This window comes from Eptesicus fuscus, chromosome 3, assembly GCF_027574615.1.
Source record: "Eptesicus fuscus isolate TK198812 chromosome 3, DD_ASM_mEF_20220401, whole genome shotgun sequence".
Taxonomy (NCBI): domain Eukaryota; kingdom Metazoa; phylum Chordata; class Mammalia; order Chiroptera; family Vespertilionidae; genus Eptesicus; species Eptesicus fuscus.
Window position 1 is genome coordinate 42,548,589 of NC_072475.1, and position 13,341 is coordinate 42,561,929.

The 13,341-nt window shown below is 46.6% G+C and overlaps 2 protein-coding genes across 2 annotated transcripts; one reads left to right on the plus strand and one right to left on the minus strand.

Annotated features, from left to right (window-relative positions):
- Positions 1 to 650: 650 nt before the first annotated feature.
- Positions 651 to 1,745, minus strand: LOC129147834 (40S ribosomal protein S24-like). Its single transcript, XM_054711364.1, has 2 exons — positions 1,412 to 1,745; positions 651 to 834 (listed from the first exon to the last, which is right to left on the minus strand). Exons 1-2 carry the CDS (start codon positions 1,675 to 1,677, stop codon positions 654 to 656), a joined length of 447 nt encoding a protein of 148 aa, XP_054567339.1. The 5' UTR covers positions 1,678 to 1,745; the 3' UTR covers positions 651 to 653.
- Positions 1,746 to 6,845: 5,100 nt separating this feature from the next.
- Positions 6,846 to 12,898, plus strand: LOC103300635 (5-hydroxytryptamine receptor 3C). Its single transcript, XM_008157509.3, has 9 exons — positions 6,846 to 6,912; positions 8,147 to 8,313; positions 8,742 to 8,786; positions 9,218 to 9,327; positions 9,840 to 10,009; positions 11,310 to 11,470; positions 11,933 to 12,137; positions 12,326 to 12,541; positions 12,669 to 12,898. The coding sequence occupies exons 1-9, from the start codon at positions 6,846 to 6,848 to the stop codon at positions 12,896 to 12,898; spliced, it is 1,371 nt and encodes a 456-aa protein (XP_008155731.2).
- The last annotated feature ends 443 nt before the right edge of the window (positions 12,899 to 13,341 follow it).

Genomic DNA, 13,341 nt, shown 5'->3' on the forward strand with positions numbered 1-13,341 from the left:
GGATCTAGTTAAAAATGTAAATTCTTGATCACTACTACCTGCAATTCTGATATGGGGTGAAGATTCTGATTTAGGGCCAAAGGGGTGAGGGTCAGATGTGTAAGCTAATCCTTATACATTTTAAAGATAAGAACAATTCCTTTTTTCTTTTTTAAAGAACAATTCCTTTAGAATATAAAATCCAAGGCAAAAATGATTGAAAGAGCGGTGGGAGTTAAGTCACAAAGAGCCTTTTAGTCATGCGGAGGAGCTAGATTTCATCCTGTGGGCCAGTGGTTTTCTGAGTGTGGTCCAGGACATGGAGCCACAGCATCACCCAGAAATCGGTTGGAAATACAAATTTTCAGCCCAGGTGTTCTTAACATAACTCTAAAGACAATGGAAACCATGGAAAGATTTCAAACACAAGAAGGACACAGTCCCATCTGCATTTCAAACAAATCACACAGGCTGCACAGTGGAGGCTAATTTAGAAGAAGCCAGACTGGGAGTGAAATCACTAAGGAGGCGACCAGGTGTGAAGCCAGAGGGCGCTGATGGTACCACATAGTTTCTAGAGAGATTTTTTTTTTTTTTTCACATAAAAGTTTAGCTTATTAATCCTCTCATGAAAAATCTGCACAGTCACCACAGATAAAGTCACTGAAGAATCTTTACTCCTTCTGTTGTTCAATCTCCAGCTCACTTTTTGCAGCACCAACACTGGCCTTTGCAGTCACCCTGACTTTCTTCATTCTGTTCTTGCATTCCTTTCTCTCTTTTCTTGAGGTCTTCTTCTTCTTATACAGGCCGTGTCTTGCAAGTCTATGTTTGGGTTCATTTTTCTTTTTTTTTCTTTTTTAATTTTTTAAATTTCTTTATTGATTGAGGTGTCACATATTTGTCCTCATCCCCCCATTCCCATCCCACACCCCTCCCCACGGATGCCCCAACCCCCTGTTGAACTCAACCGCTGGATAGGCTCATATGCATGCACACAAGTCCCTTGGTTGATCTCTCCCCCCTCCTCCCAACCTCCCCTATCCTCCCTCTGAGGCCCGATAGTCCGATCGATGCCTCCTTGTTTCTGGTTCTGTTCTTGTTTCTCAGTCTATGTTGTTCATCATTTCCCCTAGATGAGCGAGATCATATGTCACTAGATATATACTTATAAGAACTGAATGTGAGACGGGCAATAATAGTTATGCTGACAGGCAAATGAATCAGTCTGTAGTGAGTTTCTTTCTGGACCAACAGTTCTTTTGAGACCCAATTTCAATGTCCACCAGTTCCTATGTGTACATGTCAGCACTGATCCCTCAGCTCTGGATGGTGGACAAATGGTGGCAACGGAGGTCCGACTCCCTCTGGTTTGGTCTCGGCCGGACCCAGGGGCACAGCTTCACCCGGACTAAGGGGCACGTGGCCTCACCCAGTGGGTTCATTTTTCTTTGCGTAATCCAAGGAATCATAAATCATGCCAAAGCCAGTGGTCTTGCCACCACCAATCTGGGTTCTGAATCCAAACACAAAGATGACATCAGATGTGGTCTTACACATTTTGGCTGGTTTTTCCCGAATTTCTGTCTTGGGTTCTGTTGCCTTCCCAGGGTGAAGGACATCAATGACCATTTGCTCCTGCTGAAGTAGTCTGTTGGTCATGAACTTCTTGGTCCGGATAGTTATTGTGTCATTCATGATGAAGGTTGATCTTCAAGCAGCCAGGGAGGAAAAGAGAGCCACTCTTCCTTGGCCAATCATATCAACGCGTACAGAACGAGAGATTCTTTAACTTTGGCTTTCTACACTCCTGGGAAGGCTGGCTTATGCTGCACGAGGATGAAGGATATGCTTTCCCAGGTGGGGGTGCCTATTGCTGAGCTGCAACTGGAGTGAAGGAAACCCCTGGGGGAAAACAAAGATTCCTAGGAAACCCCCACCCCCTAGGCTGATGGTATCCTCCAATACTAGTAGATCTAAGACTGCTCCCAAACATGAAGGACTCAGAAACCCAGCCGTGTTCTCAGCACTAACTCAAACCACTGCCCACTTCCCTTAACCCCTGAAGGCATGCCCAGTGCTCTGTGCCCAGCCTCTGGCCCCTCTGCAGCTCCGAGGTTCTTTCTGCTCGGACACCCTGGGTAGCCCTCAGCCAGAACAAGATGTGTGCCCTGGGCGAAGACAATACCCATCTGGTGCCTCCACAGGGCCTACGTAACTGAACAAGATGACACTTGCCCACCTCTCAGAGGGGAGCAAGCTCTCAAGCCTACTTCCACAGACCCTGCTGGCTGGCCTGGACACTGGACCCCTGCCTCTGGACCTCAGACACCATAGCTCACCTGGGCTCCTAAATCCAGTGTCTGTGCCTCTGGCTTCAGTAGCCTGAAGCCTCGGGGACTCTATTGCCCAACCTTACTTTTCCTGATTCCCCAGAGCACAGCCATGGAGACAACAGATACTAATACCAAGAAGCTTGAAAAGGATACTCAGGTGGCTGTTCACTGTACATCCTGGAAGTTCCATGGAGATAGACCAGAAGTTGTCCTGCCAGTCAGAACAAGGAATGAGAGGAGAGGACACGGTGGCCATCTACGCTAATAAAAGAGAAAGATGCAAATTGACTGTACATTCGTGACACCCACCAGCCAATAAGGAGTGAGTATGCAAATTAACCCAACAAAGATGGCGGTTAATTTGCATACACAGGCGCTGATCGGCTGGGGGCAGGACGCTTGCATTGTCACCATGGTGACGACACAGGGGTTCCACACCGCCCCAGCCACTCCGGGCCTCTGGGCATCGTGGGAAGGCGGAAAGGCGGCTCTACACAGAGTGAAGGCAGAAAGGTGGCTCCGGGCCAGAGCAAAGGCGGTGCTGGCAGCCAGGGGAAGGAAGGCCCATTCTTGCACGAATCTTTGTGCATCAGGCCTCTAGTCCTATAATCATCTGGGATAAAGAAAGTTGTTAAATCCCTAGGAATCCAAGTTGCCAGTGGTTCTCAACAGTGGATAATTTTACCCCCAGCTGGACCTTTGGCAATATTTGCAGACATTATTAATGGTTGCAACTGGGATAGGGGGATGTTACTAGCATCTGGTGAGCCAGAGATGCTGCTAAACATTCTACAATCCTAGGACAGCACCCCAAACAAAGAATTATGCAGCCCAGATGTCAATAGTACCACGGATGGGAATCTCTGCTCTGAGCAATCCCAGGCTCACAGGAGTCCTTAACTGGCCCCAGATTTGCCCAAGGAGGCAGTTAAAGTCCAAATTCAAAGCCTCTGTCTACAGCTGTCCCAGCTGAGTGCCTAAGAATCCTAGAGATATGTGAACCTAAGATGGAGACTCCTAAGATGCCCAGAGAAAGCAGGGAGGGTGGAGGAAGTCCCTGACCCTTGCACAATGACCCCCAAATCAGCTAAGAGTTTCTTTTTTTTTTTTCCTTTTTTTAAAATATATTTTATTGATTTTAGAGAGGAAGGGAGAGGGAGAGAGATACAGAAACATCAATGATGAGAGAGAATCATTGATTGGCTGCTTCCTGCACGCCCCCTACTGGGGATCGAGCCTGCAACCCAGGCATGTGCCCTTGGCAGAAATCGAACCTGGGACCTTTCAGTCCGCAGGCTGATGCTCTATCCATTGAGCCAAACCAGCTAGGGCCAGCTAAGAGTTTCTGAACCACCTCCTAATTCCAGGTCACCATGAAAGCCCACAGCTTGGCTTAGGACAGACATGTGCTTGGAGCTAAAATGGGAATTTTAGGGACTCCCCAGGATATTCCTGGGAATGTAGGGTAAAGCTATTCCTAATGGACTTAGAAAATGATAACCCAGCTACTGAAGCCCTGTCTAAATATCAGAGAGCCGACTGGAGAAGGAAAGGAGGAGGCAGGCACACCCAGGAGGAATGTCCAAAGCACATTTGTAACAAGGAACTCTGTCCTGGGATGAACTCTGAGAGCAGGCTTTCCAAACAAGCATTCCAGGTGCTTAACTATTTGACTGAGACAGAGGGCTGACCAGTGCGGGAAGTACATCGTACATCCAAAGAACTCTGAAGGTAGAAAGAGACCCCATGTCCATGCTGAGACTTATATGGCTTGTTATACACTGTAAGCATTAGAAAACCTGCAACCCTGGTTATTTTAAGTACTACCATTTTTATTGCTTTACTTGAATATGGTCTCTCACTCATCATTTTAGATGTTTCTTATAAAAGACTAGAGGCCCGGTGCATGAAAATTCATGCACTGGAGGGGGGTCCCTCAGCTCGGCCTGACTCCTCTCACAGTCCGGGAGCCCTCAGGGGTGGGAGGCGACCCAGCGATCAGGGGAAGGCAATGCCCCCATCAAACCTCTGCTGCTGCCATTGCCTGCAGCACAAGCTTTGGCCGGCCCCGGTTACCTGATCCTAGGGCGGCGCTGGGCAGCCAACATCCGAGTCTTGCCTGCGCCTCGGGCTGGCCCTGGGTGGCTGGGGACTGAGGACGGGTCCGGCCACACCGTGTGCCTGCCGCCCCCCTGGCTGGGCTGAAAGGACTGTGGGACTCTGGCGGGGCTGAAGGGACTGGGCGCCGCCATCTTGTGGCTATGGGCGCCGCCATCTTTGTGACGGCATGACGGTCAACTTGCATATTCCCTCTTTATTAGATAGGATGATCAATTAATTGGGGGTGTTCATTTTTTTTGTTAATGATAAGATTTATTTTTCTTCAAATTTACTGTGTTTTAAAATATGTTCAGAAAATATAAGGTCCAATCGCCATCTATTTCCTTGGCTACATTGCTTTTACTGCATACTCCTGCCTAATATCTGTGCTATAGGATTGTTGGGAGGCATACATAAAATAAGGTAGGTAAGAAAGACATCACAATGCCTGGCATACGGTAAGGTACTCAATGTTAGTTATCATTACTACCACCAGCAGCAGTATTACCTGAGATTTCCAGATCCCAGAGTTGCAACTCTGACTCCCCAGGTAGGATAAATCCATGCCTGACTACTTTATTTCTTCTGCCCCTATCAGCTCCATCCCCTGGCAGCTAAATTTACTTTAGAATCCAACCCATAGACTTCGGTGCAGTTTTTCAGCCAACCTTGATAAAAACAAGATATACATCAACCATCTTCAGCCACTTTCAGCAGGGCTTGATGCTAACCTTCCTTTCCTGGATCCAAAATCTGGTAGCCTAGCCTACCTGCAGAACTCAAGCACCCCTTAAAAGTCTTTCACTCTTGCCTACCTGGTGTGGCTCAGCCATTGAGGTCATGGTTCCATTCCTGATCTGGGCACATACCAGGTTTTGTGTCTGATCCCCAGTAGGGGGCGTGCAGGAGGCAGCTGATGGATGATGTTTCTATCTATCCCTTTCCCTCCCTCTCTGTCTAAAAATCATTAAAAACATATTTTTTTTAAAATAGTGTTGCCGAAACTGGTTTGGCTCAGTGGATAGAGCGTCAGCCTGCGGACTCAAGGTTCCCAGGTTTGATTCCGGTCAAGGGCATGTACCTTGGTTGCGGGCACATCCCCAGTGTGGGGTGTGCAGGAGGCAGCTGATCAATGTTTCTCTCTCATTGATGTTTCTAACTCTCTATCCCTCTCTCTTCCTCTCTGTAAAAAATCAATAAAATATATTTTTTTAAAAAAAGAAAAAATAGTGTTGAGTGCAAACTGTAATAGAAAGACAAATAAAATAATTTTTAAGAAGTTCTTCTCTCTTAGCCAGTCCAGAAGTCCTATGTGCCACGTGTATGTGTCCATGTGGATACAGACATAGCAGGGCTTTGGTCCTACATGACACGATGGCCCAATCTTTTGACCAAGTTTCTAAGGAAGGAAAGAAATGATGTATAGAATTTGTGGGCTGAAAGACTGCACATATGGCAAATCTCAAGTGGAAGATATTACAGCCCTCTCTCCTGTACTTTCCTATTCTGGGCCCCTAAGTCATTCCTACCTTCCTCAGCACTTTCTACTTAGAGCTGTCATGATCTCTCATTCTGAACAGAGTTTCTTTTGTATTCTAAAAGAAACTTTACCCTTCTGCAAGAAAAAAATTTCCAAGTCTTTCTGGAAATGTAACTAATGTAACATAACAATGCTTCAATTCACTCTTTCGGTGTCTGATTGTTTTTTATAGAGGTGTGACATAAGATATAATATCGATACATGCCATTAATATGGATGTTATCTGAGATTACTAGTTTATATTAATGTATAACACTATTGACAACATAAAACATTAAAAACAGTTCTGCTATCTGCTAATTTTATGACTTCTATTATCATGTAATTAATGCATCGAGTTAAAAAATGTATTCGGGACACTGATTTGGGGGAGAATGAATCAGGGAGGCAGAGAGATTGGAAAGAGAAAATCTAGATAAGGGGTGTTGGGAAAATATAAACAATAGATAATGAAGATATGAGTCAAAATTGTAATTTGGTATTTGCAATTAAACCTAGTGAATACATAACCAAATCCTTAAATATTGTCACCTTTCCAAATCTGCAGATTACTTGGTCTTACAAGAACGTAATTCTTATCTCCCCAGCCCACACTCCTCACTAAGGCACGTTATTTTGTTACTGATCTAAGCACAGAGTAGCCAAACAGGCCCTTCTCCCTTAGTTTTGGCCCAACTTCCTCCCTGCCTGGAGCCCGGAAGGCATACCTGGACAAGGGCAAAGCAGAACGCTTTGCTGTGACCTCTCTAGGCACAGCCTCTCACCAGGGAGTGGTCACCTCTCATGAGCAGTATTCAAAACCAGGATCCAAGGTGTGGTCTGAGCTCCTTTAAGCCCAAGGGATTTGGGAGCTCCTGGTGAGTCCCCAGAGAAGAGTCCACAAGAGAAAGATGGAAGGGGAGTGGCCCCATGGGGGGGAACTCCTCCTCTACCTCACTGTCAGCCTTCTGCTTCAAGGTAAGACGGGGCAAGAACAGGGAAGACCAGAGTGTGGTTCTGAAGGACATCTAGAAATTCCCCTCTAGTACTTGGAGGACATTCAGAATTAAGATGTTAAATATTTCTTCCATAATGTCTGTGTCTTGATTTCCTTTTGGTGACAGACAGAAAGACATTCCACTGATCAGGGCATGCAGCCTTCCTCTATTCCTACCTGCATAGGGACCTACCAAACTGTCCCATTCACCACCTCTCCAATTCCACCTTTCCACTGACCCCAGTGCTCCTTCCACCATGTGTCATCCCACTCTCCTATCTCTTTTTCCTTTGATATGGTATCTATGAAAAGAGCAGACGCTAATTTTAAACATGCCCTGAAGGAGTAAGTGAAACATCAAGGGAAGGTGGGGAACAATCTGAGGCAAAAGGAAGTGGATACTTTGCTTCCCCAGGGGAATATTTGTTCCAAGTCAGGGTACAGAGCTTCAACAGTATGGAAAGAAATGGAGATGAAGAGGAGCAGGCAGAGAAAAAGAACAAAGAAAGATGAAAATGGGGCAAAGATTCTGCTCAGGTACTCCCTGGCCATGGCCTAGAGACAACACCACACAGGCCTCACTATGTGATCGGCATATAGTATATGCTCAGTGGTATCACCTAATAATTCCAATGCTGGAAATAAACCCCAACATATCTGGGATCACTAAATCTGAGATAAGCAACATAACAATGCAAGGCACCAAGGTAAACATCCATTCAGAATACCTACTACATATTTCCCACATCCACCTAGTAAGTGCTGTTGTTTGCTTCTCTTATGTTTTGATACATTTGTTCTTGCAGAAGTCCCTGAGGAAGACATGCAAAAGAGAAATACATCAGAGAAGACTAACTACCCATTTTAGGGCAGTGCTCAGCGGTCTATTTGGTGGGCCCAAGAGCCCAAGAGCCTTGTGATGGGTCCACTAAAAAGCTGGTTTGCATATAGGTTTGGGCAGGTTTTGCATGAGGATGAAACAATGGGAATGAGGAGAAAGCCCTGACTCAGCTCACCACATAGACTTCCACCATTTGCCTACCAGACCAGCTCATCCTCCGACCCTGGCAGGAAGGGCTTTGGCCTTGGGTGGTTTTGGTACAGGAAGGAGGGTTCACCTGCTCCTCCCAGTGTGTCCCCTGCTTTCTCTCTCTGCAAAGAGGCTCCAGCCCTGGCCATGGAGACCCTCTCTCACAGAGTCTCTGCTCTCTACAGGGAGAGCCAACACTTTCACCATCAATTGCTCAGGGTTTGACCAGCATGGGGTGGATCCTGCTGCCTTCCAAGCAGTGTTTGACAGAAAGGCCTTTCGTCCAGTCATCAACTACAGCATCCCCACTCATGTCAACATCTCCTTCACCCTGTCTGCCATCCTGGAAGTGGTGAGACCTGGTCCCCACTTTCCATAGCTTCTAATAGGGAACAAGGATCCTCTGTCCTGTCGACCCAGCATTGTACTGGTCTAGTGGTGGACAATAGGTACTTTGAATGGATTTCGTATAAATAGAGGGGTTCCCTATGGGATGAGGAAACATAAAGAAGAAAGCTGCAGTGGTATTTTTTCCAGGACTGATTTGTCCGTGAGTCCTGTTCTTTCTGAATGCTCTAAAAGGAAGTGATCTGTCTGTTGATTAAAACCTGAATGGTACTTAGATACAAGAGGAGGCAAGTAAGGAAAAGACAGTCCAACATTTAGAACTATGCCTGGCCCAATACATTAGTCAATATTATTAAGACTATGACCTGGGAGCAGGGCAAGTCTTTTTTGCACTAATGCACTAATGGTCCTGGGTGGGAATTTCTTCACCAGGATCCACATCTCCAGCTTCTGACGTCATTCCTGTGGATTGATTTGGTAAGGCAGATTCAACTATCCCCTTCCCACTTCCATTTATAAGGGATTTTTGAGGAGTTACTTTAAGGTTTTCCAGTCCAAACCTATAGCCAATGTATAAATATTTCTGAGGCCAAATAACTCCATTTAGAACAGTGGGGATACAAATCTCCCTGAGCATCTTAGGAAGGTAGAAATGGTGACCCAAGGAAATGGCCAAGAGGTTGTAAGCCAATCTATTGGTGTGTTCCTGGGTCTAAGTGATATTAGGCTATATTTAAAGACTGCCTGGAAAAAAGGCCATTGTGGGGTATTTTGCCAATGACAGCTGGCTAGATAAAGGAGGGGGTAGGATGTGGTCATTAGGGACATGAGTGGTGTTAGAGGATCAGAGTTTAAAAAAGAATGGGAGAGGCTGATTGGACCTCTGTTTCCCACTGCCCTGCCTGTAGATATGGGACAATCCTTTCATCAGCTGGAACCCAGAAGAGTGTGTCAATGTCAATAAACTAACTGTATCAGCAGAAAACCTGTGGCTTCCAGATATCTTCATTATGGAATCGTGCGTATCTGGGCTGGGAAAAGCCTGTACGAAGCCCATCTGAAAAGAACAGCCTAGGACAGTGATGGGCAACCTTTTGAGCTTGGTGTGTCTAACTTCGCCAAAAAACTGGGCATAACTCAGGTCGTGTGTCACTTTGAGGAAAAAACATTATTTCGCAAATGTTTCATCCTCAGGAGCAACAAATGTTTCATCCTCGGCATGCGGCCGCCTCAGCGGCCGCATGTCATCAGAAATGGCTACGTGTGTCAGTGCTGACACGCGTGTCATAGGTTCGCCATCACTGGCCTGGGATCAAGTGCAGGTCACAGGGACACCACAAGATTCAGACAGGGGCACAGCCTCAATTCATTGACTCCCACAGAACACATGAGGAGTAGCATAGGCAACACAGAGTGACATTAGAGAAAGAACCCAAAAGGAGAGCACAGTAGGGGGAGACCTGGGAAGAAAGGGAGACACAGGCTGATTCAGGCACCCATAGCACCCACCTCTCCTCCTCTCGAAAACAGCATGGATGTGGATCGGGCACCTCCAGGTCTCTCCGCATATGTCAGCAGTGACGGTCGGATAAAGTACGATAGGCCAGTGCGGGTGACCAGCATCTGTAACCTGGACATCTTCTACTTCCCTTTTGACCAACAGAACTGCACCTTCACCTTCATTTCCTTCCTCTACACAGGTGAGTGAGACACGTTTTGGCAGATTCTTTAGATTCACAGGAAGACAATAAGTGGTGTAGGTATTATGAGGGAAAGTTTTAGACCAGTGTTTCTCAACTCTGGCTGCCCATTAAAGCTTTTAAAAATAGCAATAACTATACAACACCCTAGAGCAGTGATGGGCAACCTTTTGAGCTTGGTGTGTCATACTTCGCCAAAAAACTGAGCATAACTCGGGTAGTGTGTCACTTTGAGGAAAAAACTAACTCCAAGACTCTAGTCGCAAATGTTTCATCCTCAGGAGCAGCACATGTTTCATCCTCGGCATGCGGCCACGTGTCATCAGAAATGGCTACGCGTGTCAGTGCTGACACACGTGTCATAGGTTCGCCATCACTGCCCTAGAGCGTATCTTTCTGAGACCAATAAGTCCATTTAGAACAATTTCATTGTTCCAAGTGGGTCCCAGATGCTCTTAACTTTTAAGATATATTTTTATTGATTTCAGAGAGGAAGGGAGGAGGGAGAGATAGAAACATCAATGATGAGAGAGAATCATTGATCAGCTGCCCCCTGCACGCCCCCTACTGGGGATCGAGCCCCAACCCAGACATAGACCCTGACAGGGAATCGAACTATGACCTCCTGGTTCATAGGTCAACACTCAACCACTTAGCTACACCCACTGGGCAGTACTGTTATTTTTTATGTATCTCCCCAGGTTTTGCTGGTGTGCAGAGTTAAGAATTACTGCTTTAATTCCTCAATAAACTATTTTCTTAAAAGCGACCAAACTACTGCTTTAGTCTTAAATGGCCTTTGCACCATATCTGACCCTGAGCTACTGAACCTCTATAATTTTTAACTCAACCCTTTTAACTTTAATAGCTAACACACTCAACCCACTAAATCAATTTAACTGAATGCCACCAGGTATCACGTGGCAGATTTGAATACATCAATCATTAAATGGGCATACAGGTAATGATAAAAATGTTGAGCTGTTCATGATTGATTCCACTAAAACAGCACCATCCAACTGGGGAATTGAGAAGGAAAATGGGAATGGCTCTCGTTTGAGTCACATCCAAAATTCCCATAACAACTTTGACTCATCCTTGTTTTCAACAACAAAATCAGTGCTACAGCACACACATATGAATTGCTGGTCCTAGAACCCACTTCTGAAAAAGCCTGATGCCCTGCTTTTAAAAAGACAAAGAGGAAAATTTGTTGAGGAAACTCAATGGGGGAGGAATTGAATTTTGTGGGCAGGAGGCTTAGGAACTTGTGGACTGAGCTGCCCTGACCCCCTTGCAGTGGACAGCATGCTTCTGGGCATGGACAAGGAAGTGTGGGAGATAACAGATACGTCTCGTGACATCATTCAGACCCAGGGAGAGTGGGAGCTCCTGGGCATCAACCAGGCCACCCGAAAGATGTTGGTGGGCAGCAACGTGTATGACCAGATCAAGTTCTATGTAAGTCCAGGAATCACTCTTTGACTTCCTATCCCAATTGCTCTGTGATTTTTCTCCTGATCCAAGGCTTTTTGAGGTATAAAAAGAAGCTTTAGGGGGTTAAGCACCTGCTCCCCACTCCAACCTATACCCTAATGGTCCTAAAGAAGGATCCCCAAGGACCTCTGCCTTGCAGAGAGGAGGAGCAGCTGGGCTCCCACCTCAATGGAAAAGCCACCATCTGATGGTGCAAAGGGCCCTACTTTTCCCTAAACATCTAGAGTTGTGTTCCCAGCAGGTTGGACACAAATGAAAACTAGAAGACAAATTGGGGGCATTTCTGTAGAAGGGCATGTGTTACTTAAAGAGATCATCCCATAACTAGCCAAACAGCACATCAGCAAAGATTAGAGTCAAATAGACAATTGAGCCTTTAGCATCAATTTAATTGCCGCATTCTCCACACTGTCTCCTCCCCACCAGGTGGCCATCAGGCGCAGACCCAGACTCTATGTCATAAACCTTCTGGTGCCCAGTGGCTTTCTGATTGCCATTGATGCCCTCAGCTTCTTCCTGCCTGCAGAAAGCGAGAGTCGTGCCCCATTCAAGATAACCCTTCTGCTGGGCTACAACGTCTTCCTGCTCCTGATGAATGACTTACTCCCTGCCAGTGGCACCCCTCTCATCAGTATGGCCCCTCCCATTTTCTGGGGAAGAGAAGGCAGCAGAGGACAGAGAGGGGAACCTGGAGAACTGGCTGCCTCTCCACTTAAGGAGGAAAGGGGTTCTGGGGAAATATTGGATTTGGGGAAAGAGGCTTAAGAAAAGTGTAGAGATGATCCACCCTCGTTTAATTATAATTGCATTTGTCTTCAGGTGTCTACTTTGCTCTGTGTCTGTCTCTGATGGTGCTCAGCCTGCTGGAGACCATTTTCATCACCTACCTGCTGCACCTGGCCACCACCCAGCCCCCACCCATGCCCCAGTGGCTGCATTCCCTGCTTCTGCACTGCACCAGCCCAATGAAATGCTGTCCCACTGCACCCCAGAAGGGAAACAAGGATCTGGGTCTCGCCCCTGCTAACCTGCCTGGTAAGGAAGTCAGCACTGCCCACACTTTCTCCTCCAACACCTTCATTTCTCTGCTTCAGCCTCCTCCCCTCCCCCTCCCTCCCAGTTGACCTTCACAGCCCATGGCTGAGTCTATTTTTCTCTGTAGGTCTGAAGGAGCCTGTGGAGTTGGTGGAGAAGGTGCCAGGTCCCCGAGAGGCAGAGTTAAATGGGTGCCCTGAGTCAACAAGGGGCCAACAGGAAGACGAGGCTCAGAAGCAGCACTTGGTCAGCCTGTGGGTGCAGTTCAGCCACATGATGGACACCCTGCTGTTCCGCCTCTACCTGATTTTCATGGCCACCTTCATCATCTCGGTCATCATCCTCTGGAACACCTAGGCCGACATCCACATCCATCTCTCCCTGCAAACCACAGCTTGAGTTTCTCCTTGTATTAGGGCCAGCCAAACCGTGACCTCTTTCCTAATCTTAACCACTTCTCCAGTGACTACCATGTCCTCTTCTACATTCTCAAAACTTCAACACAGCCCTACCGAGTAGGTTCAGAACAGCCACGGTCCTCTCATATTCCATGGTCATCATTCCTGCACAAGTTTAGTGTCCCTCAGCCACACCTAACTTAACTCTGACTTCCTTATCAATCAAGGTCCAGGTCAGTGCAGTCTCTCCTTGATTGATTTACCCAATAAACAACTTTCCAGGAAACACTGACCCCTCAGTACCTTTATGATAGGTCCACAAACTGGGGTGGAGAGTCCTCCTGCAGAAGTTTTGATACTTCACCCTAAACAGGTGTATTGTAATATTATTTAATTTTAAGT

Bases quoted from the DNA above. Each gene is read 5' to 3' on its own strand.
- LOC129147834 (XM_054711364.1), bottom strand. From the start codon at position 1,677: ATGAATGACACAATAACTATCCGGACCAAGAAGTTCATGACCAACAGA. The intron at 835-1,411 runs GTGAGGCCACGT...AAATTAAAAAAG, and splicing joins AAGAAAAATGAACCCACTGG to AAAAAAAAAGAAAAATGAAC.
- LOC103300635 (XM_008157509.3), top strand. From the start codon at position 6,846: ATGGAAGGGGAGTGGCCCCATGGGGGGGAACTCCTCCTCTACCTCACT. The intron at 8,314-8,741 runs GTGAGACCTGGT...TTTCTTCACCAG, and splicing joins TGTCTGCCATCCTGGAAGTG to GATCCACATCTCCAGCTTCT. The intron at 11,471-11,932 runs GTAAGTCCAGGA...CCTCCCCACCAG, and splicing joins ATGACCAGATCAAGTTCTAT to GTGGCCATCAGGCGCAGACC.